The 25,207-nt window shown below is 43.8% G+C and overlaps 4 protein-coding genes across 5 annotated transcripts; 2 read left to right on the top strand and 2 right to left on the bottom strand.

Moving 5' to 3' along the window:
• Positions 1–151: 151 nt before the first annotated feature.
• LOC146273035 (uncharacterized) lies at positions 152–1,802 on the bottom strand. The gene is made up of 2 exons (XM_084704181.1): positions 747–1,802; positions 152–511 (listed from the first exon to the last, which is right to left on the bottom strand). Exons 1-2 carry the CDS (start codon positions 1,800–1,802, stop codon positions 152–154), a joined length of 1,416 nt encoding a protein of 471 aa, XP_084560307.1.
• A 4,334-nt stretch (positions 1,803–6,136) lies between these two features.
• LOC146273034 (dysbindin) lies at positions 6,137–15,796 on the top strand. The gene is made up of 4 exons (XM_084704950.1): positions 6,137–6,436; positions 13,815–13,964; positions 14,073–14,216; positions 15,334–15,796. Exons 1-4 carry the CDS (start codon positions 6,394–6,396, stop codon positions 15,594–15,596), a joined length of 600 nt encoding a protein of 199 aa, XP_084561076.1. The 5' UTR covers positions 6,137–6,393; the 3' UTR covers positions 15,597–15,796.
• A 1,072-nt stretch (positions 15,797–16,868) lies between these two features.
• Positions 16,869–22,122, top strand: cdh27 (cadherin 27). The gene is made up of 17 exons (XM_084705795.1): positions 16,869–16,907; positions 17,294–17,416; positions 17,618–17,767; positions 17,917–18,058; positions 18,149–18,316; positions 18,574–18,701; positions 18,852–19,034; positions 19,265–19,566; positions 19,759–19,901; positions 20,056–20,280; positions 20,384–20,605; positions 20,775–20,893; positions 20,992–21,096; positions 21,199–21,285; positions 21,410–21,448; positions 21,549–21,635; positions 21,773–22,122. The coding sequence occupies exons 1-17, from the start codon at positions 16,869–16,871 to the stop codon at positions 21,977–21,979; spliced, it is 2,469 nt and encodes an 822-aa protein (XP_084561921.1). The 3' UTR covers positions 21,980–22,122.
• On the bottom strand, positions 22,073–25,206 carry LOC146273032 (protein LSM14 homolog B-like). 2 transcript variants are annotated; one of them, XM_084704948.1, is made up of 9 exons: positions 24,916–25,206; positions 24,525–24,655; positions 24,217–24,380; positions 23,973–24,108; positions 23,500–23,673; positions 23,350–23,406; positions 23,091–23,246; positions 22,821–22,953; positions 22,073–22,733 (listed from the first exon to the last, which is right to left on the bottom strand). In XM_084704948.1, exons 2-9 carry the CDS (start codon positions 24,640–24,642, stop codon positions 22,550–22,552), a joined length of 1,122 nt encoding a protein of 373 aa, XP_084561074.1. In that variant the 5' UTR covers positions 24,643–24,655; positions 24,916–25,206; the 3' UTR covers positions 22,073–22,549. The 2 variants fall into 2 exon arrangements, with proteins under 2 accessions (XP_084561074.1, XP_084561075.1); XM_084704949.1 differs by lacking the exon at positions 24,916–25,206 and having other exon boundaries at positions 24,525–24,739.
• Position 25,207: the final 1 nt, after the last annotated feature.

Below are 25,207 nucleotides of genomic sequence, written 5' to 3'. Positions count from 1 at the left end.
AAGAGTGAGTGGGTGGAAATTGGAGTGATCCTCTATCCCTGTGGAGTCATTGTCACTGTTTTATGTAATTCACACAGAACAGACTAGAGTGAACGAGGTAGAAAAACAAAACAGCATACAGAACTTATTGTTGGTTTGGCCTGAATGAAGCTCAGTCTGGACATGTAGCTGCCGGGCCTGGCAGCTCTGGAGCTGACCAGCGTCTCCTCCGCTTGGGCGCCAGCCCTCCACCTGGCCTGGCTGAAGCATGAGGCAGGTCCTGGGCAGGCTGGGGTGAGGAACGCTGAAGGGGCTCAGACTCCTCCTCCGCCCCTCTGGCTGGTACATCAGGTCCCTGGGAGGATGGTCTGGGGCTGGGGGGAGGCGCTGGGGTGAGAGCCAGGCAGATGTCTCCCACGCTGAGCTGGTGGCAGCGGAGGCCACACAGACGAGCGGTTCTCTGCGGGCAGCAGGAGGACCAGCCACGCCCACAGACGAAGAACGGATACTCCACAAACACATCCAGCAACTCCTGAGGGGGGACCGACCGTTAGTGACAATGGTGCACTTTCTACTCTGTCCACCAGAGAACACTGTTCTGTATGTAGCAAAGCATATCATATAAGTCATATCATATAAGTCACACAACATGAGACATTCTAGGGATCAGTGTGGGACAAAAAAGAAGCGTATTGGGATTAATTGTAACTGGTTAGAGAGTGCTCAGTGTGGTCAGCCTGTGATGTGAGGAAGGCAGCCATGTTTACCTGAGAGAGCTCTTTGTGGAGCAGGATGAGGAGTCGTGAGAAGGCAGGAGAGGAGGAGGGGGAGATGTGCTGTACCGTGCAGGAACTGATATGGAGCTCTGGACTGACCTCTGACCCCAACTGGAAGTCCTCTGTCTGCAGGTCCTCAACCCTCTTCAGCCTGCCGTCCCTGAGCTCGATCAGAGAGCCTGCCGCAAAGTGAGGAAGGAGCCAGGGAGCCTGGTCGGAGGGGGTGGAACGCAGGCCTGAGGAGGGAGGGGGAGAAACCCTGACATCTTTTGCTGTTCCTAAGGTCCAGTGTTGGTCCACTGACTGATATGAAAGTGCTGGTGCGGCGGCAAATTTGCTTGACGTGGTGCTGTGTTTTGTGTCGTCCGGTTTAGATAGATCGTAGACGGGTGAGGTGAAATCTAGACTCAGGTGAGCCGGGCTTGTCTCTGTGATCTTTTGTGTCTGGTTCCACTGTTTCCCTCTCCTTCTCATGTAAGTCTCATTGGGCCTCCCTGAGGGTGAGAGCAACTGTCCCCTGGCGCCCAACAACTCCAACCTGTAGCCCAATCCCGGCCCATGTGGGTGCTCTGTGGACATGACGATTGGTCTGATCTTTGTGGTGTGGCGTGGGTGGTCTAGGGGCAGGACAGATGTGGAGAGCTCCCAGGGGTTTCCCATGTGATGGGACGGTGTAAAGGGAACTTCCAACCTTGAGTCCACTGCAGCCCAGCTTCTGTGGTAAAAATCTCTCCATTTCTCCCAGCCGTGATTATCTCTGACAGGATATGGTCTGTATGGTTTGCTTCTGGTGACCGTGTTGGACTGAACCCAGGGCTGGTAAAGAGTGGTCACTGGATCAGCCATGGATGGAGATAGGTCTAGGTATGGAGTGTAGAGGGGTTTCACCCCATTCTTGCTCCTGCCTGCATGTTGGATCTTGTACGGGTAGGGAACCTTGAAGGTGGCGGCAGGAGTCTGCTCTGGTTCTGCCTGTCTTGGGTCCCTCTTCTTGGGTGGAAGCCTGTCTCGGACTGGGAACAGGGTTGGGGCTGGTGTGCTGTTCATTGGTCCAATTCAAGCGTCACTCGCACAGGCACTTTTTAAGATTGATGAAGGCATTCTGTGGTCACATGACGTAGGGTTCCTGTTGATTTCTGCTGAAGCATCTGAGTCAAATTGCCTGAAGTTGTCTGAAGAGCAAAAATATAGCTATAATGTTCCAAATGTTACACAGTTTTAGAGGGTGAAAATGCAAGCAGATTGTTTAGATTGTACTGTATATTTTATAAACTGCGTTTACCAAGGTTTCACAATCTAATTTTCCATACTGCTGTCACCCCCCCTATTTCTTTGCTCTTTCCACACTGTTCACATTGACATAGCCTCCCCTTGCTCAACCTCCTGTGGAGAATCATATGGTTACTATGCTCTCAAAGTCTCCACATTCATTTCTCCAAGCGCCTTCAAATTAGAGCCTTTCGTGGCACAGACAGCTCTATAGACATTGATTGACAGCCAACTATAGCCTGAATGTAAGATTTTAATTTCTCTACTTCAGAAAAGTTACCATGGTAACAAAATACATATACTCTATAGGGGTTAAATAAAGAGTGGTCTAATAAAATGTTTAGACTGTGTTTGTATTTGAATATCAAAATGAATAGTGAATCTGGTGTGCATTAACCAGTTTTAAACAGACACACTTGTAATACGTGTGTACTTTTTTTAGTTGATCAACGTTCTTCAGAATGTTTGTAAGGAAGAAAAGCAGAAAGTTCTTCGTTTGATACGACCTCATAAATGATCAGCTCTCACCTCAAGCATGCCTTTTTTTTAGCTCTGTTTTCCAGATCATCAGGTTATCTCATGATTCACACACTCGCGAGTTCAGTGGCTTACATATTCAAATCCTCACATGCTCATCATTCAAACGAGCAGCAGGGAGGTGAGAGATGAAAGCAGAGTAAGGACTTTTACAGCACTCTGATGCAAAGCTTTGGCCAAGGCCTCCATTATGTCATCACCATGCCACCACAGTCAACACTGAGTGAATGAATCGAGTGACTCGAAGACTGACACGTCTCTCAGATATAATGGATTGCTCAGATCACATCCTTCATTGTGTGTGTAGCTGGAATGTGACTTCATGGAGCGGGGACAGACCACACCCTCACATGGAAACATGTTCAGTTCCACACAGAGGGCCCCACTATCCAGGACAGGCCAGAGGGAAGATAACAGAGAGTGATAAGGGGTTGGTGCTAGTCTTATTTAGGTCTAGTGCTGTACTGACAGGGGACTGAAACTGAAACTGCCTGATAAGTGACCGACCTGCTACACTAACAAAATTGATGACTGAGGACAAACACTCACAGCACACCTGAATGACCTTAAGAGGCTATCATTTCACTTCACCTTGCAGTGCATGTCATTATGTAAATGGATTCCATACACTCAACTGTACACAACTATGTTACTGTTTTGTGGCATTATAATGGCTACAGTAAAGCTACTGCACAGCTACAGTATAGCCCGCTAAACAATTTACTTTGTATCAAGACTAGGACATTTTGCAAATCTATGCAGCATGGCAGCCTGTTTCCACAGTAAAGCTCATTAGCCATCATTCAAACAAGATTCCAGTGTACTTTCAGATACTGAGACTGTTCTTCCATAATGTCCCTCTCATTTCAGAATAATACATTTTGTATTTATAGACTAGTTTGTCAACAGAAACACTCCATAAATGTGCTTAAAGCAGCATTGGTTACAGAGACTGTGTCATACAGATTAGACGAAAGCTAGTTAAAACACCTCTATTATTAAACATTGACACTCATCGCGTTATCACTCATCAAAGAGCGGTGGCCAGGCCAGCCCACCTGTCTTACCTCCGGGTCCTGAAGATGAAGCTCCTTGGCAGAGCAGCGTGACTGTAAACTGAATGGAAACATCCAGACAACATCACCAGACTATGTCTATCAGACACATTCTCTCTTCTCCCTCCCACTCTTTTACACCCCCACTCTACTGTATCCCCAGCCCTCTCAAGCAAGCTGATTTGATGCTCTCTCTTTTCCTCTTTCCTCTCTCTGTCTCTCATTCTCTCTCTCTCTCTCTCTCTCTCTCTCTCTCTCTCTCTCTCTCTCTCTCTCTCTCTCTCTCTCTGTCTCTCTCTCTCTCTCTCTCTCTCTCTCTCTCTCTCTCTCTCTCACTCTCTCTCTCTCTCTCTCTCTCTCTCTCTCTCTCCTTCCTTTCCTCCCTCCCTCCCTCCCTCTCTCTCTTTCCTCTTTTCCTCCATCCCTCCCTCCCTCCTGCTTTCCCCTTCCAGTTCTCTCCCTGGCAGTATAATTAGACATGAGACTGCTGTGCTACTCCTCAGCTGATAGTGGGCGTCTGGCTGCCTGATGGCTTTGGCACTCTTCCCAGCTGTGGTGAGGGCGGGAAACTGGAGCTTCCACTCTGCTAGGCACATACAGCACACACCTTTAGCTTTCAGGGCTTCTCCACCGGCTGGAAAACAGAACCTTCTAGGGAATATAGGGGGGGTATGTGTCGAAACTGAAATCGGACTCTGAAAATAGCCACGCTGTCAGTTATTGAAAAGTGTTTCAGTTGTTGGTTCTCATAGCCTTTTTTTTTTTTGCCTAGTTTTCACATCCATCACATTTTAGAGAGAGCAACACATCTTTTATATCTTGGACTGCAAAACCAGAAGAGGATGACATTCATTACAGATTTTTCCCTTGGATTTAGTAATAGTCCAAAGGTCAATTCTTAAAGCTAGACTCAACCATAACTGTTTACTCAAAGGCTTTTTCAATTACCACCAGACAAATAAAATATGTCCTCTCTTTTTGACTGTGTATGCCGTTTCTCAATATACAACCTCCTTTAACAAAAGCAGAGGGGTCACAGCCTTTGATTCATCAGGGAGAAATTTCTTGTTCACACTCATCAACGCTGCAGACTCCCAGGGTGAAGCCCCAGCCATGAGGAAGACATGCCCACACACACATCAAAGAGGTGAAGAGTACTTCTCCTTTTGAGTCACATTACGCTTCCTCTGCCCACACACACTTTCTCATGCAGTACACGATATGTCAAGAGGCGACGGCTTTGTAGTTACTACCGCGAGCATCACTTGGCTGACATTTAGGAGGAACGGTATCGATAAAGACGACCACATCGCCTTCTCCCTCCCACCTCCAAACAGACATCCTTTCTTGACGTCAGCTTCTTGCATTTGCACCCTGGCACCAGTGCTGGCATCTGTACACAGTGTTCATACCAACAGGGAAGAAACATACTCTCTCGTTCGTCATCATATTTTATGTGTTAATTACTTTGTCTTTGCATCGTACCAGCTGAGTAACAGAAAGTTATATAAACCTTCTGTGATCTGACGTAGATAGGTGGCTGTGATGTAGATACGTTGGTTTTGCCCCGCCTATACAAAACCTTAGCTGAAAACTGGTGAGAAACTGTTCAACGGTCTAACTCCACATTTCAGTGCAACAAAGTTTGAGAGCTTTGCACAAGCTTTCAGCAACTCATTTCACATGTATCTAATGTACTGAGAAGCAAATCATGGAATTTGCTCTACAGCACCTTTAAGTTTATCATCAAGTATTTCTGTATATTGTATGTCATGACATACTGTAAAACAAATTTTTCCCTCCGGATTTGTCTAATTCGCTTGTAGGTGTGTTGAATCAAAACCCTGCAGAAAGATAGCTCTGCAGGAACAGGGTTGGAGACCCCTTCTGTAATCTGAACACCTCTGCTGTCATAGTTCACCACTAGATGGCGTTCAGAACATGGGTATGGTTCAGCCTGACCATGAGAATTGTCTTTCATTCCAACTGAATGATCTGAGGAATTGTATCTCCTGGAGAAAAAAAATCCTTATGATATAACATACAGAAAACAGAGTGTGTTTTATTAATTGAATTGTAAACTAATCTAAAACTCAAACTATCTAGCCAAACACACTATACAGACATCTCAACAGAATTTTTTTTTTTGTGAAATAAGAAATGCTTTTAACTAAATTATAAATTAACTCAAGTAACCAAAATAAACCTTTTATCTGAGGAACGGTGTGTTCTGTTTCAGACAATCCCTCCTTAAAATTGCAAGGCTGTTCCTTACAGGCAACCTTGTAACCTGTCACATTGAATTTTAGGGACATCACATGACCCTAAGAGTAAGACCGAGCTGGGACCCACAAAGAAGAATAGGAGAAGAGAATAAAAATGTTCTGACTTGTCATGGTATCTTCCACGATGTTACATAAAACCTCCCTTCCCTCTCCCTGATGAAACCCTCCCAAACTCATGTTGTGCTCCACCCCTATAAATAGCAAGTTGGTACACTCCTCCAAGCCCTTACTTACAGCCCCCATCCAAATGGTAGTTTACGGCTGTGGGAAGAGGGAGAACACTGGGGCAGCAGACTTTCTTTACAACACTTTGAGTGAGTGTTAATCCCAGGACAGGAAAGAAGGGCAAAATGAGCTGTCCTTGTGCCTAGTGTCTCTACTGAACCTCAGGAGGACTAAGCGTCACTGATCATCTCTCTCTGGATCTGTGTGTGTGAAGTTTCCCTCCTCCTATCCTCTGATCTGAGAGCTCCACCTGGGCTCTCTAGGACCATGAGCGCCTCAGCAGCCAACCTCCACAACAAGCGCCTGCCCTGTGAGTACCTGAACTCTTGTATTTCTTTCAACAACTACTTGACTATTTGTAATATGAGCAGTATGCCGTATTGTTTTATAGAGTTATTGATACATCATATTGTTCCCTTTTATTTAGAATTTGAAAGCAGTATGCATAGTTGGGAATAGTCCTTCCTACTTCTGGCCATATGAGGCTCTACTTGCTGACAAACACATTAAATATTAATAACAAAGAAACACAAACCAAAATCAAGCCATAATCAAGAGTTCCTGTTGACAATGTAAATGATGTCTAGTAGTCAGTATGTCTGTATGTTTGTATGTATGTATGTATGTATGTATGTATGTATGTATGTATGTATGTATGTATGTATGTATGTATGTATGTATGTATGTATGTATGTATGTATGTATGTAAATGTTGTGTTTGTGGTTTGTATCTTAAATATACAAATTCTGAAGAACGGAGCGGCTGTTGTTTGTGTTACTTGGGCTGATGCACACTTGTGGAAGTACTGTTCTGGCCAAATAAAGGCAAGAATGTTGAATCATCACCAAGACTTTTGTTGCATCATGCCTTTGTCATCAATGGCATTCAACTAAAGCATGTCTGAAATGTACACATGCGTTGTCACACAAGTGTCTGATTCCTAATGGGATTGGGTGTCTGGCTTTATAAAGACAGATTGGCTACAATAACAATTGGGACTACAGTGTCCTAAATGCGGTCCTAAATAAAGTGACTGTCTCAGGCCAACCCAGAAAATGAAAACGGGAATGTGATTTGTCACAGGTAGGTCAGCTGACAGGTTTGGGAGGTCAAATTGGACCATGACTGAGAACAGCTGTGTTCCATCTGCTGTGTTGAGCAGACTCTGTGTCCTTCCAGCAGGCTCTGAGTGAGAGACAACGGCCCAGCGGTGTGTGGAGGCTGGAAGGGCAGACAGCTGTTGCCAGACTGGTGCAAAGCTAGAGGACACAATCGAAATTATTTGGTGAAGGAGCTCTTTGTCTTCCTGGCAACAGATTAGACATGCACAACACAAATGTGATGAGATATATTACAGCGATCTAATTCGAATCCCCTGGTTTCACAATTTTTCACAAAAGTTCCAGTCACTTCCATTTGTATCAAGATGGAATGGTTACATTTAATATGCTGTTGTAACTATTTGGAACCAAGTCTTTTGTTCATGGACAAGTTGTCCCTTATTAGAGAGTAGTAGTGTGACTTGATCTCTGATCTGATCTCTGTCATGTAGAGATTAGACCAGGATGTGTCTGGTGGCAGCACAGTGGCATCCCATCTGCCTCCCTGCTTGTTGGGAGCTGCAGGGACAGCAGCTGATACCAGTGTGCTTCTTTTAAACGGAGCCAGACACCTACTGGGACAGACATGGACCGCCAACAAACACATTCATATCAAGGAGATCCTACAAACCTGGGATTTGTAGAGACTTCAAATGTTCAAGTTTGACACAATACGTGCTCATATCTGTTTTCTGTCACAGTTCAGTTCAGCTGTGTAGCCCTCAAGCCGGACCAAGTCCCCGTTTGAGGTTTTAACAGTTTTAACTTTGTTTGAAGCTACCGAGGTCATAAGTTAAGAATGCTGTAGCGATGTTCTTATTAACTGATTGATTACACAAAAAAATATCAGTTGCAATAATTGAATTCCTAATAATAATAATAACACATTTTATTATTATTATTTAGTGCTGTCAGTTTAACGCGTTATTAACGGCGTTAACGCAAACCCAAATTAACGGCGTCAATTATTTTATCGCGCGATTAACGCTCTTTTTGGCCTAGCAAACTTTGTAGTTTTTTTCACATGCTGTTGCAACAACTACCGACGTTAGAAAAACTACAACACCACACCGGATCTAGCTAGACCGGAAACAAAACAACAGGCACGCCAAACACTCGTTTGGCTTGCGAGCTGGCTAAAGAGTAGTAGCAGAGCCAGTTTACGGATATTAGACATTCTCTGGTAGTAGGCTAACGTTACGTTTTGAGTGGATGACGAGCGCGAGATGCCGAAATGGATGCCAATAAGATTCTGAATGGAAAGTTTGCTTTTAAAAAGTTGCCAAATGGTTCTATTGACAAGACCAGTGATCTGTGTGTTTTGTCGTTGTAAACTGAGCTATCATCGCAGCACGTCCAGTCTAAAATACCACTTGATGGCCAAGCACACAGCTGATGCGAATTCTCTGCCCCCTCGTCAAAGCCAGGCGATTGCAATGTTGTTTTCAATAAAAAAAAATATTAGCACAAAGCAATCCGAACCACTTTTCTATGTTGATAAGAGCATTAAAATTTGAAAAAAGATTGGGACAAAAAGAAATCAGGGACATTTAGAATAGATAAAAATGTGCGATTAATTGTGATTAATCGCGAGTTAACTATGACATTAATGCGATTAATCGCGATTAAATATTTTAATCGTTTGACAGCACTATTATTATTATTATTGTTATTAATAATAATTCAATTATTAGACTACTGGTGCATTGACATCCTCCTTTAGATTACCAAAGTCCATAAATGCATAAAAGATGGAAAATACATCTGAAAGCGTATTGGATATTTTTAAGCATTTTTTAATTTACCAATGAAACAGCCAACAGCGCTCTGTTGAAACAGAGACAACAGCTGTTTTAGTGTGGTCATCCATGTAACATGCCTAGTAAAACCTAATTTTGGTGAATTGAAAACACGTTTTGCTTGTTTGGTGTTGAGTGAAGGTAGCTAAACAACAACCTTAAACATCCAAATATGACCGTGACTCAAACTCACAATGTGGTGGGAGTTGAATGGCCATCTTCCATCACCTATTCTCCTCCCTGCATTCATCCAACCCCTTCCCTTCCCCACCCTGGGCTAATTCCTCCTCCTTCACAGTGATGGCAGGCTGATCGAGACGGCTAAGCTCTTTGTATACCCAGACATGTCTCAGAGCAGTCTAGTCACAGGCCAGGCCGAGGGCAGGAGGACAAGACAGGAGACTGACCCACAAACACTGCTATTGTGAGACGTGGTTAAGCTGAGGGAAGGAGAGGGTCAACACTGATGTCACTGTGGTGTTTACTGTGGAGAGGGGGGGAATGGTGTCAGGCTGTACTTTGCCCCATTACAGCCCCCCCAGCCCCCCCCCCCTCTCTCGCTCTCTCTCTCTCTCTCTCTCACTCACTCACTCACACAGCCACATCTCTCCCTCTCTGTTACACACACACATGCACAAAACACTCTGATTCAGTCACACACATACCCATCAACACTTACCATCAATAATTTAGTCCAATTGGAGCCAGGCCTAAATGGGGTTTAGGACTTTTTTTCTAACAAGGGACTGCAAGAGCCCAAAATACAAATACCAACCTCCAGTTGTTTTTTGTCCATGGTTCTTCTGACTATTCTGCAGCAGATGTGTTGTTTACATGAGCAGACTCTCCTGCTTATCCCTTCTCCAAACAGAAGAGACATTTCCACTGGTGCTTTCACACCGGCTTATGACTACAAGGTCTCATATTGTTTGTTACCACCACAAGGAAGAGCCCCAAAGATGTCAGGGACCTGTGGCCTCGTGTGGAGGTGTTCTGGGCACTCGGATGAGATCGGGCCGTGGGTGTCTATTTAATTTGATGGCCATTGTCCCTGTAAAGTAGCAATATGAAAGTCATCAACGAATAATTATCGAATACATTTGAGCATCATGGAGGAATGTGATGTGTTATAATTAGGCCTCTGTTCAAAAGCGACAGTGTTGGCAATATTTTGGAGCTGCACGGGCCACAGACTGCACACCCCTTGTTTTCTTTCTGTCTTTCTTTCTTTCATTGCAACTGTTTCTTGCATTCCTTTTGTCTTTTTTGTTCTTCCCCATACTGCAGAATTCCCTTCTGGTCCTGTTCTTTGTCTTTCCATTCTATGTTCCTTCTCTCCCTGGTCAACCTCTCCTCCCACATTCCTTTCTACATATTCTCCTCAGCTCTCCTGTGTTCCTCCCACTCACCACTTCAAGTGGAGAAGTGGTTGACATGAAACTGAATCCCTCTCCCCTCTCATGCATGTAAGCATGAGTCTGACCAGCCCGTCTGCGGGTGAAGGACTGACAGCATCCCCTCCTGGATCCTCTGAACGCAGGGACATCACTGTCACGTGTGTGGTGCTGTGCTGCACTGTCGACTCTTTCAGTGTCCTCTGTTTGGGATCTAATTGATGACGTACACCGGTAGGAATGTAGCTCTCTGAAAAAACAAGGTACATCACGTTCCTTTGTAAATGGGAGGACACTGTTCAGAACTCTCGGCTTAGTTGACTAGAAACTTCAAACGGAATCTGGGAATTTAGCCTCCAGTCACTCTTTCTATAGAAAGGAAGATGTTAATCTATGAGGAATTCAGTTGAAGATTCCTTATTTATGTTAGGAGGCTCAAAACCAACTGCACAAAAATGGCAGACCACAGTAACAGGTGTTTTTGGAAAGTTGACTGCTGTGTGTTAGCTGTTGTGTTCCCAAACACACCATATTTACCTTAAAGACCGGCTTCTCTCATGGCTGACTTCTCCTTCACATGTATACATCTGTCAAAGGTCTTCAGCACATCCTCTCCAGTATGTGTTGAATGCTGTGTGTTTTACTTGTGTATTCATTTAACATGTAACTCAAAATACTTCAAGTGCAAGAGATCCCATTCTTGACTAGATCACATGGAGGCTAATTGCTCTCTCCCGACACTACTCTGAAACCCCACAGAACGTTGTAACTTCCTGTCTTTGGCTTCATGTCCCCAGAGTCGAGCCCAGTCCCACTCCCCTACACCAAGGCTTGTATCCGTCTCTGAAAGGCCCTTTTCTGTTCATCCCATCAGTGTGGAGGGTTTGTCTTTCTGTGGGCGGGCAGAATGGGCACGTGGACACATCCGGCTCTGTCTGCCCTTCTCATTTGACACATCCAGCTGGTACCGAGCCCTAAATCCTAACCCTTTCTCTCAGCTCCAACAACCTTCCCTCAGACTGAGGGGCGGAAAGAGGGATGTAGGGAGGGGGGGGGGGGGGGTGGTGGAGGGAGGAACAGAAATGATAGGGGGAGTAGAAGAGACCCAAACAAGAAAGTCCTTCCAGTAGTCAGGTCAACTTTAAGGCACTAAGAAATTCTATTTGTGAGTCCTCCACCCCTCCTTATGCCTCCTCCCATCTGAAAGGCCACACTGTGCAGTCTGCTGGCAGTCACACTGGATTGTGGTGGTATAGGGGGGTGGAGGGGTGGAGTGGTGCAGAGACCGGAACAATGATCTCATCAGTCCGGGAAATCATGGCCTCACTGTGTGACCTTATTTTTTTCTTTTCTTGTTTATGGTCAAGCTATTCAGAGGTCACAGAGGCCAGCTCTGAGTTGTCCAGAGCTATTGATCAAGGTGATTGGATGGTGAAAGAATGGGCTATACTGAGGAAATCAACCTGAGGTCAGGCATACTTAATTATTCTCATGCATCCCATATCTGGTCCCTGGAAGTATTTAAGTCGAATCAAGCAATAAATCAATATTAATGTTAATCAAAGTCAGTGTTAACTTGTCTGGGGGATCAAAGGTATTAACTGAAGAAGAAGAATTATGCTGGGATATTTATTCATGTTGTTTTAACAAGACAGTAAAACCATCTGGTCTGACCCCACTGTTGTATGTGTTACAGGACATACACTAATCACACACCATCCTAAAACCCAGTAGAAACATGTTTTCAGGCCTGGAAACAATGGAAAGGAAGACCCAGAATAAATGAACATTGTTTCAGTGATTAAGATGACTCTTGATGTGTGCAGACCCCATTTCTCCTGTCATCTCCCTGAGTCAGCAGGCCATGTCAGTGGCACATGTGACTGTGTAAGAGAGAGTCACTCTCATCTACTAACCCACTTCAGGATGCCAGCCTTGTTAGCTCAGATCACACAGACCCCCCCCCCTCACTTGCCCCCCTCTCCAACAAGCTCTGTCGACACTCCTTCAGTATGTTGGTGTGTCATTGTGTTCTTAGCTCCACGACTAGCAAGTCATCATCCTGTCTCCAGGCCGGAGGAAAGGACAGTTCAGTCTGAGCTTGTGACAGTGTTTGACTCTGCCGTGACCTTGTATTGTGTAATCCTAACTTCACATTGCGCCAGAGTGACAGTCTCTTTCTCTCTGCAGGTTACAGGGATGCCAGCTGTGGGCGACATGGCCTTGTGGGCCATGGGCGTAAATGGGTTTGAAAATGTGTCATTTGGAGTAAGAGTTGCAAAGTCAAAAGAGTAGAGTCAAGACTGGTAAAGGAAACAGCTTTTGTAAATCAATGTGTTACATTGTTCGTGGGTAGAGAGAAGAGGGAGCTCACAGCCTGCCCTCCCAGAGTTCCAGAGGCCCAGACAGGCTGTCAGGCTGGGGGAGCAGAGCTGCTGAGACAGGCCTGTCCCCTGCTGACACCACTGAGGTCTGGTTTGGGGAAAGACAGCAGACTGAGGGGTTCTACCCTCTCATACGAAATAAACTTTTTTTTCTTTTTGTCCAAAGCGCCACCACATGTTACTGTGACAAAAAGTGTACCAATGATTACAGAGAACATTGGACCTCATCCAACACAAACAAAACCTAGCAAAAATGATCGGTGGTTATAGCACCTCCAGGTTTTTAGGACGTGGAGGTGCTCCAGACCTCTCAATTTTCTAAGTAGTTCAGTGTGTCTGTGGTTTATATAGAACTGACGTTTGAGAGTGATTGGTGCACACATCACATGCCAGATAATCTTTACATTATTCCCAATTTAGATCAGGCTTAAAAGCTTCCTCCAATTAGCCCAATCCCTGCCTGTAAAATCTCATTATACCTGAATCCCTAGAGTTTTTTTCAGAGGTGGTCAATATATGGATGTGCCAGAGAGACAGGATCGTGTGCTGCAACATGCTAACAGAACTCTGCTGAAAGACTAGTCAACCTTGTTTGATCCATGCTGTGTGTGTTCAAGGGCAGGCTTCACACCTTAGAAAACTCTAGGGTATGTCCAGTTGTTCATATTTATACACAACCATGGTGTTCAAAAGATTTGTTATAGCAGTACAGTTGGTATCAACAGGGAATGGTATGTATATAGTCTATTTTAAAGGGAAAAGTACATTCCTTTAGCTATCCATAATGCATACCTTACAGTAGTAAAGGTTAAAGCAATTATGATAAGTTACATCTGTGTCCTGTTCTATGACAGGGAATAATACAGTGTATCAGACTAGGAAACTTTGCGCACATACTTTATAAATTAAGCTCAGTGGTGGCCCCTTCTGGTCTTAATGTGGTCTGTTCCTGGAACCCTCTGTCGGAAGAAGAATCCCTAACGGGCCCATTGTGTTGTTGTGTTTTCCAGCGGAGACAGAGCTTGGTCAGAGAGTCACAGACATGGATGCAGCGCAGCAGCTGAAGCTGAGAGAGAGACAGCGCTTCTTTGAGGAGGTCTTTCAGCACGATGTGGATGTCTACCTCTCCTCTGCACACCTGCTGGTTGACTACAAGAGGCGTGAGTCTGCTCCCATGCAAACTAACACACACACACATAGAGTTCAGATGTCTGTAGTCAAGAGCCGGTGACTCATAGTATACCATTCGGCTCTATCTCTCGTGTTAGCTCCGCTTGGCAGTGTGTCGTCCATGGAAGTAAATGTGGACATGCTGGAGCAGATGGAGCACTTGGACATCTCAGACCAGGAAGCCCTGGATGTCTTCCTCAGCTCCAGTGGAGAGGAGGGGGGGCTGGCCTCCCCACTGCCAGGTAACTCATAGAGACTTTCTACTAACAGGTAACAGCAGGCTTAATATTCTGATGAGGGTCTACTCTGAATACAAAAAGACTATACTCTAGGAGGGTCAGGGGTGAAAGTAGTTTTTATTTCTTGGTGGTACTATGGTACAGATGTAATCCGCGCGCATAGCGCGCGCCGAAAATGTCACTTAGCCTAATTATTTATCATTTATTTATTTGTTTATTTACTGTATTATAGTCTACTTATCAAGCATTCACTAGGACTTCTTATCACTCTAGTATCACTCTTTAAACCACCTGTATCTGGTTTTGATGAGGGTCAGGCAGTCAGGTACAGCACATGCGAGTGCGCAATCGGCAGAGACAAGTGCCATCATATGGCAGCTTTGTTGATTTGGGCAGAAAAAAATTTGTCCCGCAGCCGCTCCCGCTAGAATGACAGTTGAATGTCAATTGTTTTTTTTAACTCCGATCTATTGAAACAACACGGGACACAGCACTGCGGCATGTTCAAACTAAGTCTCTGTCTAACGGACTAACATTAACATAGTTTTGCTAGCCTACCTGCTGCTAAATTACACCAAGACAAGTAGGGCTATTTTATCCAGTGTAATTTATCACTTACCACTATCTTGTTTTTTATTATCCTCCTTTTCCTTTCTTTTCTTCCTTTTTTGGCTTCCTGAAGCAAAATTCCGCTTCATGATGACTGCCGACCGACGAGGTTTTTGTATTTTGCCAGCAGCACAGATCATGAGAGGGGCCCCTTGAGGGGGATCCCGATAAAGGTGTCATTGCACTTTACTGCATTGACTATCAAAGGGGCGCTCACGCGTTTGTCGTTGCATTTAATTCTTAATCAGTCGTTGTCTTGGGGCCCCAAGCCAGCTCGGCGCCCCAAGCAATTGCTTGTTTTGCTTGCCTTGTCGCAACGGGCCTGTGCGTGTGTCGTAATTTATTTCCGGTACGGCGTACCGGGAAGTAATTTCTTACCGGTACGGCATACCGTCCAGTACCGACTTACTTTCACCCCTGAGTAGGGTACAATAGTAATAACATTTTGGCTGCAAATTGGGGATCTGTTCGACATCGATTTATAAAATAAATAATTTATATTTTATCTCAGTTCATGGGATCAACAACAAAAACCATGATGGCATCGTCAAACGTCGACTACATCGATGCATCCACAACAGCTGTGATGGAATGTCTCGCGTGTCCTCCACTTCCTCCACTTCATCCTCCGACAGCCAGAACACCAATAAGGATGGAGGGGAATCCCCTGTTGTCCAATCAGATGATGAGGATGTGCATGCTGCCAGGCTCTTACTGATGGACACTTCTCCAGAGAAGGACAATGAGAAGGATCGGCCCGTACTGTCTTCATAAACACCCTGTTCACACAACCTTGAGAACAAGAATGGACTGATGGACTGGTGCTATTGAACACTAAAAACATAAACTTCTTCCATATAATCTCATTACAGCCCTTCATTTTCCCTCTTCTTCTCTCTTTGTTTTATGTGATATATTGTCTGTCCTACATGGCTTCCATGGCTTTGTAAATAATAAAGGAAATCTGCTAATAACTTAAGCATGATTTGTATTGCATCTAAACAATCAAACTTGATTGTCGTTAAAGACTCACTGATACTGAATTTGAGTTTGAAGCACTGTGGAAGTAGTCTTTTTTCCTCCTCTGAAATTTCACATGATGTGTTTTTACTGCATAAATTATTTGTTTCAGCAATAAACATAAACTGCATTGCATTCTTTTCTGTCAGACTTTGTCTGCTTATGGCTCACATCTCCTCGGCCTAGACAAACAACTAAGGTCATTGTGCCTTTTGGTTAGCTTGAAGCAAGGCTTGTACCTCAAGCAGCAAGGACCTCACGTCTTTTTCTCACTACTTCTGTAGAATAGTTATTTACAACACAAAGGGAGACAGTGACATCCTGAAGAAGAATGTTGTCCAACTGCCTTCACCACACATACACACAGACACACGTATGTACACACACAAGCGCACACACACTCAAAATCCCCCAGACCCCACCCCCTTCCCACACATATACATTTGCATATAGGATACAGTGAGGAACACAAAAGGCAGGGTCTCCTATGTCTTGGTTCATTGTGACAGATACTTCTCCACTGGCAGGTCCTGGAGAAAAGATCATTTCTGTCATCATCACTCGACCATGAGAGCTGCCCTGTTCATCTCTCTCTGCCTCTTGGTTAGTATATGATAATTAATTTAACATTACTAGCAATCAACAATTGGTCTCAAAATTATTTATATTCTATTATTTTTGTACACTTTCTATACATAGAATGTGTACAACTCTCCTGGACACAGTATATTTAAACGTTCTTGTAACATGAGAATCTACTGCTTCTTACTTTGAATACTTAAAAATACTATTTTTGTGGCAAAATGTCAAAGAGGTACACAATCTGTATTTACTGTTTTAACATTGTAAATTGAACTGTATACCTTTGATTCAGGTGTATAATTTAAATAACACAGGCATACAGTACATGCAAATGCATGGATAGTATATTATAATATGACAGATTGTTGAGCTTGTAACATCAATGTAAACACTATGTTTCATATCATGTCATCTTATTGCTTCAATACACTGAGCTGTTCCAAGATGGGCAGGTGTGCTTCGCTAACCATCAGGAGGTTCACAGTAACTTTTTTTTTTTCAATTTAGAGGGCTTGGCTGGGTGAAACTTCTCTGGGTGTCATACGAAGCTGTTTCATAGTGTCCTGGGAGTAAAATGTTGGTTGTGTCGTCAAACAGGAACAATACCATTCATGTCCGGAGATGCATGCAACACCATTCACTTTGAACAAATGAGTCCACATTTGTCAAGTGGTTGTTGAATTGTAAACTAAATCAGATAACACATTTTCATATTATGAAGTTGGAGTTAGAAACCAGAAAGAAAAACAGGTTGTGAATAATGATGTAATCCACCACCTGCTCAAGCAGCATTTATACAGCAGGTCTGTAGGGTTTCCTTACTGACGGAGTTTACTTCCAGTTGAATAATCAGTCAGTGGGGTCACCAGGTGTGTAGGCTGGCCTGTGTCAGCGGCACGGCATCCCTGAGACGCCAGAAGAGGGCATGGATCATCAGCTCGTTCGAAATTGAAGAGGGCCATCCTGGACCCTTTCCTTATGAGCTAGGCCAAGTAAGTACAACAACAGTCAACTGCTCCGAAGCTTGTTTCATCAGGTGGAACAAATTAAAGATCTTTCCCTCAGCACATTTTTTTAAACATAAACAATGGTGGAATACATTTAATCAAATCTATTGAAATACAATGCATTTCTCCATCCTCCACCTGCTGATTTAGTTAAACTAAGCTTTCATGGAATAACAATGGTCTTAGATCCAGATTGAGCAAACGTACCGGGTGCTGTTTGAGCTCATGGGGGAAGGGGTGGATAAGGAGCCAAAGGGACTCCTCTCCATCGATAAAGCAAGCGGAACTGTGCTGGTCCACAAGGCAGTCGACTATGAGGAACACCAAAACCTGAGAGTGAGCACATACACAGCCTGACATATCTCTCTCACTGGATCTCACAATGTCAACTGTTACAAACATTTGCACATTTCTCACTGCTCGTTGTACATTCACCTTCCAATCATTCTATTCATGGTTTCATGTGGCACATGTTCTGTCTACAGCTTAAATTTGAGTCAAGGAAGACAGATCAAACAATTGATACAAAACTAGGTGTTGAGATTGGCATATTGGACATCAACGACAATCCACCACTCTTTCAGAAAGACATGTATATAATCGACGTTGGAGAGTCGACCCGACAAGGTAAAGAATGCAAACATGTGCCAACCTGTGTTTAATAATACTGTAACGTCATAAGGAAGGTGACATGGAGTTTCTTTCAATGTCACACAGGTTCCTATCTACTCTCTGTCTTGGCCCATGACAAAGACCAGCGAGGTTCACCAAACTCAACGTTTGACTACAAAATGGTGTCTGTGTCCCCACAACCGGCAAATGCTGAGTTTTTCATCAACAACCATGGCTCAATCTCATTCACAGGCTGCTTGGAATATGAGGCAAGTTATAAACCCACAAGTAAACTATGGAGGACATTCAAGTTAGATTAGGTGTTTACTTCCATTCAAATGTGATTGCGAGCATCTGTGATGTTTCAAACATAGATCATCATGTCCGCCTATAACTCTGCAGCTATGTAAAGTATTTATGAGAGAGCATTCTCTACTACTCTGGCATAAATCTTCTGTTGCTACCTGACACAGTGAAGCACCACGAGAAAGGTATGTTAGTCTAATGTGTTACTGTTTGTCCCCAGGGAGCTGAGAATTACACACTGGTGGTGAAGGCACAGGACCATGGTGGGGTGGTCAGTCTTTCAAGTTTGACTACTGTCATCATCAACGTTCAGGATGAGAACAACCACCAGCCAACTATCACTGGCTACACAGTAGGTCCATATCTGACTCAGCAACATCACACATCTCCATGATCTCTCTCTCCTCCATGAACTCTTTCTCAAGATCTCTCTCATGAATTCATTCTCATCTACTCTTTTTCCTCCATGATCGCTCCCTCCTACATAATTTCTTTCTTTCAGGGAAGCAGCAAGGTGCTGGAAGGAAGTACTGGAATTTCACCCCTCCGATTGCATGTAACTGACATGGACACCAAGGGTACCCCAGCATGGAGAGCCAAGTTCACAATTGATGGAAATGAGGGAGGCCACTTTAAGATTGAGACGGACCCTGAAACCAACGATGGAATTCTGACTGTAGTAAAAGTATGTCGGGCTACTTTTCCTTTAATGCCTCTTGCCAATTGTGTCCTCTTCATGACAACACCTTCAATTGCACTGACGTTATGTGACGTACATTTGTCGTATCATCGACATTTAAAGAAGTTTTATAGACGTTATTAAAAAGCAACATCAAAAGGAACAGCATAGGGATCAGTGATGAGCCTCACCTGTTACCTGTTATAACCTTTATGTATTGTACTGTGTGAGTGCAGCCCTTGGACTTTGAGGATGGTGCAGAGAGAGAACTGTCTGTGTCTGTGGAGAACGAGGAGCCATTCTTTTCCTGCGAGGTGAAGAACAGGGTCATCTCTGGCCTGTGGACCGTTGACACAACCGCAGCTCTGCCTCAGCGTAGCTCTGAGCGCATCGTCATCCACGTAGAGGATGCCAACGACCCACCCATCTTTACCATGCCTGTGAGAGACACCTCCATGATGGAGAACGCAGAGGTGGGATCCCCTGTGGAGGCCATGACTGCTGTTGACCTGGACTCCACTCACGCAAAGGAGTTTGTGTAAGATTTCTCTCCAGCGCTTGTTAGTGGTCGAGTTTGAGGGATATGCTGTGAGATTTGGCCACTCTACGATGGCGCGACACCAATCCAATCGATAGAATTCATATTTTAACAGAAACTCATTAGACTGTCGTCATGTGACTGTATCATTGTGTGTCAAGAACATGGCATGCTCCTCTATGTGTGGATCAGGTATGTGAAGGGGTACGATCCAGACGACTGGGTGACTGTAGACCTCCATACTGGCCACATCACCACAGCCAAATTACTGGACAGAGAATCCCCCTTCATGGACAAAGACGTCTACACGGTCATACTCTACGCTGTTGATAACGGTAGGGGGGTGATGATCGGTGACACTTATTTACATTTCAGTTTCCATAACGTGTTGGTACACAAAGCCAAGAATAAGTGCTAATCTGAGAACAGATGTTCTTTCTATTCAAGCACCAAATTCAATGTGACTCCTGCCGTCTTTCACTTCTGCAGGTGAGCCGCCCTTGACAGGCACAGGGACCCTGAGGATCCATGTAAGGGATCAGAATGACAACGTGCCACAGTTGACAGTGAGCAATGTGGACATGTGTGTGTCTGATGGCCCAACCACAGCCAACATCACAGCCTTTGACCTGGACCTGGATCCATATGGAGGGCCCTTCCTGTTTCAACTCCTGGGAGACACAGATGGGAAATGGAGTCTGGATCCTTCATATGGTAAAAACCCTTGTTCATTTTAAAATGTCTTTATTACGTGAACCGCTTCTACTGCCTGTAGCAACTCAATCTCTGTATGTTTCTGTTTCATTCAATTCACCAGGTCATTCAGTGAATCTGGTGAAAGAGACCAGTGTGTATGCTGGGTCCCACACTGTTGAGATGAAGATCTTGGACTTGCAAGGCCAATTTGCGATGTATAACTTATCTGTAACTGTGTGTGACTGCTCTGTCACACCCAACTGCCAGAGAGGCAGAGTTACTGTCACACAAATGGGATACGGAGCCATCGGAATCGTGTTCACCTCCTTGATTGTGTTGCTATGTAAGAGACTGTTCAGATTCATTGAGTATCTAAAGTCTATTTTAGGGTTAACTGAAGTATTAGAGAACAGTAGATCATGGCTTATAAGACATCTGGATTCACCAAGCACAAGCACTAACAGGTTGAGGATGATTATGTGACTTTACTAATCTGTATATGTTTTTGTTAGTTTTCCTGTTGTTGTCTGTCGCCATCTTTTGTGGACAGGAGCAGTCCATCATTCATGTAGACAGCTCAGTAGACAGCCTGCTCCACACTAACACAGAAGCACCAGGAACTGACTGCATGGTTGGTACAATTGCTCATGGTCAATGAAGAGATAAGATAAGAAAGATGTGATTTTTTCAGGAATTATAATGATTGCATTATTGTGTTTTTATGTCAAGGTTCCCACTGTGCCACTAATGCTGCCTACAGATCAACAGAAAACAATATGGTCACAATGGCATCCAAATCCTAGAGGAATGCAACAAAGCCAGTTCACTAAAACGGCAAGTACGGATGGTATCCCTCACATGTGGTGAGTGACACATACTGGTATTTGTACAAACTGATACTCTGAGAACAATATGTCATTGTTTTATCACACACAGGTTTTAGATCAAAACTTCAGTATTCATGGTGCCAGAGGCTATGGACAGGAGCATCTTCAACTGTTCAAAGACAACTCTCTGTACAAGGTACGTACAGAAAGTTGTGCACACAGACTACTATGTGTGCAGACAGTAGCTAACAGGAGTCTGTTATTCAATGCAATCTTACATATCTGCCCTCCTCTGACTCCTTTCATTTTCAAAACACAAGATATCACCGTGGGCAATTACAAACAGCTACCGCCATCAGGTACTGTGACTTACTGTTGAGATTTTGATTAATATATCCTATGCCAATGTCTCCTGTTTTGGTGACGACATGAACTTGATTCATCTTCTCTGTTCAACAGGGATTCGCTCAGATAAAGAAGTATAGCAACAATAATTTGAACTGTGGCTCTGAAACAAATGTAAACTTTCTGTCCCTGCTTCACCAGGTTTGTATCCAGTTCCTTTTCAGTGAAAGGCTAACACTACATTGCCTTACAGTATCATTAAATATGTCATTATATATTATTGACAAGAATGGTAACTCATATGGGACACTGTCCACTCCTCTCTTCCCAAACTGTAGAGGTTGTACTCCATCCAGGCTCCAGGGGAAGAGCTGGGGGACTATGACCCACACCCCTATGCTGATGAGGGGGACTTGGAAACCCAGTTCCAACTGGACGTCATCTCCATCCCTGATGACACCTTGGACATTGGAGATCTGCAGGATCTCAGCCCAAAGTTCAATCAGCTGGCTTCTCTCTGCATCCCTGATTTCGCCAAGCATTGATTCAAGAGGACCATAGGGTCCTCATGAATTGTGAATAATGATAGTAATCTTTAAATTAATAAAAGAATGATGCGCCCATGTGAAGTAACATCCTTACAAACAATATTTTTTACTGTTTATTAATAAACGATAAGTCACAATTACATTTTCCCAAGGATTCAATTATTTTCATTAACAATAATACAAAAGAGAAGAAAAAAAACTATTAGCACATATCAATGTATTTTACATATGGGAAACAGGCCCTGAAAACATTGGTAATTGTGTTTACAAAAATCAAATACATCATTCAACTGTACTTTATTTATTCTATAACCTGTGGGCCAATATCAATTTGGATGCCTCTAAATACTAATGCTTAAACCAAATAGGATGTTTCAAAATACTAATAAACTCAAGATGTATTCCAGTACATATTTTGAAGATAAATCAGTTGATGTGTTGCCATGTCTGTCTAGCAAATACTTTGCCATTTTTCGTTGAAAATATTTTGGATTTTAAACGGAGAGGGTTGGCATTGACCAACTGAATTTTACTCGAGGACAGAACACAAAATAAACCTGAGAACATTCAAAGTGTTAACCCTTTAGACTTCACACTACCACGACCCACTTTGGGTCTGGGCTGCTGGAGGGCCCTGCTCGGCCCTTTCCGGCCACGACTGCCCCGGCGGAACCCTCTGTCCCTCAGGAGACGTCCAGGCACCCCAAATGTCTCAATGTTCAGCTTCTTCTCCTCTGCCCAGGTTGTCCGTCTGGAACAGATAAGGAAACGATAATGAGCAGTTGTCCGGATTAATTTTACGTTTCAAGGTCTACAAAAGGAACAAACATCAAATCACCTTGGCTTGAGGTCGGCTGAGACGCCATCAAAGAAGCACTTGTTTCGATTGTAGTGCAACTTCTCTTCAACAGAATCCTCCTCTGCCGTGCCATCACCAGTAGGAGTCTCCACTCCAAAGTCCACCTTTGCCTCTGATGCAGGAAGAAGAGATTAGAAAATAATATATTTCGGAAACACCTTTTCTCCCTCCCACATGTAAGATCAGATATAGATTCCTGATCTCGGTAAATCAGTACTTATGGAGCACAATTACATCCGAAGCAGACACCTTTAATGATTATTTGATCCTCAAGCTTCTTTGGAAGGTCATCTTTACAGAACTGGGCATTAGCAGTGTCAAAATCAAAGTCAGACTCAAAATGTAATGTAGTAGTCTTTGAGTCATCCACAAGAAGTTGACCTCTTCCGTGGTTTCTGCGATTGCCTGTAAGAATAAGGATTGTGTTTAATCCTTAACTTTGAGTTTAAGTGCCACAACTGACATTTGAGTTACTGTACAACTTGTCAAGTGATTAGATCTAGTAAACCTTGACGTTGGTTTGGTGTGCGATTCTCACTGTTGCCCCTCTGGGATGCAGTCGGTCCTAAATACAGGTTGGAAAATGAAAATGTCAGACAATTAATGGTGGGAGGCTGAGTCTGCTGAATCGAACGTCCTCTGTAGTGGTCTCAAGGACCTGGTTCTTTCTTGCTGTGAGCGCCAGGCTTCCTCTGAGACTGGGAGCGAGAGGACTCTCTGCTCTGCTGCTTGGAGGCTGGCTGGCCCCTCTCCTGGGCAGCCTCGACCACTGGCACAGTCTGGACAGCATGCTCTACCATCGCCCCACCACTGAGTGAAAGACCCTGCAACCCTATAAGAAGATCCAGCAGATAATCATGCTATATTATATGGCGGTATTATTATTTGGAAGCATATTGCGCTGGATGACATGTTGAACAGATGATGGGCGATAGAGATTACGTTTCCATCAGGCTTTACCAATGGTGAAGTGGTACTTGATGCACACATTTGTGTAAATGCTGCTAAATGACTAAATGTAAATGCCCTCTTCACACTAAGACTAAAGGTTAGGTATGCTTGTGCCCATGAACAGTACACCATTGTCCACTGCTGCTTTATAAACAACAAGCAGGTTGAAAACTAACTCACCAAGGGCAAGGGATGTAGCATATTGCTGGTTGAATAGAGAGCTTATATCCAGTTCTTTGTAGTTGGGTATCACACCGCTGTGTGCATTGTAATGTGTTTGGGGCAGGTAGGTTGCAGATGAGCTGCAAATTGATGACTGCAAAAAGAAAGACATCACAAAACTTAGACAACTTAGTACAACTTTAAATATGATTAGGCCCTACATATCTCAGAATTGCAGGCTTGTGAAGTTCTCATACCCTACCTGCAAAAAGGCAGGGTCATAAGGCAAACAATGGAGGGATTTTGGTGGTTCACAGACAGTAATATCTTTGATGTCAAGTCCTCTAAAGATTATGTATTCAAAAGTGTAATGTTTTGGAAGTACAGGTCTGTTTGATGGTCGGTGCTCTGTTCCATACGACTTAACTGTTGAAAGAAAAGGACCGTTAACTTGGGATTGGACTGTAGCCTACTGTACCAGCCTTCATGCTTGCCTTTAAATATTTTGCGCTACGGTAGCTAAATCTGATAAGGTAGCAAAAAACGCGGCTGGACTGCGGACAACCTTACCTTTTGCTAAAGCCAACGTCGAGTTAACTGTATCGATAGAGAATAGGATGCCGTCGTATCGAATTTGGGCATTAGATATTAAACTTATCTTACTCCCAATGTAAGGCGTCCCGGACATTCTTGCTCTGCATCTATTCACAAAGGATAGATAAATTAATTAAGTTGGACCAACAGGTGGATAATCACTGGCATAATATACAGCAGGTGCCAAACCTATATTAAATTGGATCAAATAGCCTAGATTGGTAGTTTGTATTGACAAATTGCAACGTGTAACGCTACAGATAAATGACAGCAATATATTGCATGCATTGCTTTCATTTAAATTGGCGTCATTTGTACTTCATTTAATATTAAGACCACAGACAGGTAAACGTGAGCAAGCCTATACCTTTTGCTTCATGCTCTACCTACGCGATTAAAAAGCAAGGTGTGAAGTTATCAGAAATCGCTACCTCGCGCCCCTGAATCGGCGCAGCCATTTTAAGCATGGGACTAGGTGCACTATGCCCTGGAATGTTGATTTTATGTTGCTAAATGTATGTGTATATAACTACACTTGAAAAAAACTCATTTCCGAAAGAAACAGCCAAGCAATAGAAGGAAATTCCCTGTAATTAAACGTTTATGATAGTGTAGTGTAACTTCCCAGTCTTGCTGTCTTGTGCTGATTATGCCATACT

The sequence above is a fragment of the Hypomesus nipponensis genome, chromosome 9 (genome assembly GCF_054491055.1).
Source record: "Hypomesus nipponensis isolate SF chromosome 9, ASM5449105v1, whole genome shotgun sequence".
Taxonomy (NCBI): domain Eukaryota; kingdom Metazoa; phylum Chordata; class Actinopteri; order Osmeriformes; family Osmeridae; genus Hypomesus; species Hypomesus nipponensis.
The sequence above is the reverse complement of the archived record's forward strand: the minus strand, read 5'-3'. Positions and strand labels throughout refer to the sequence as shown.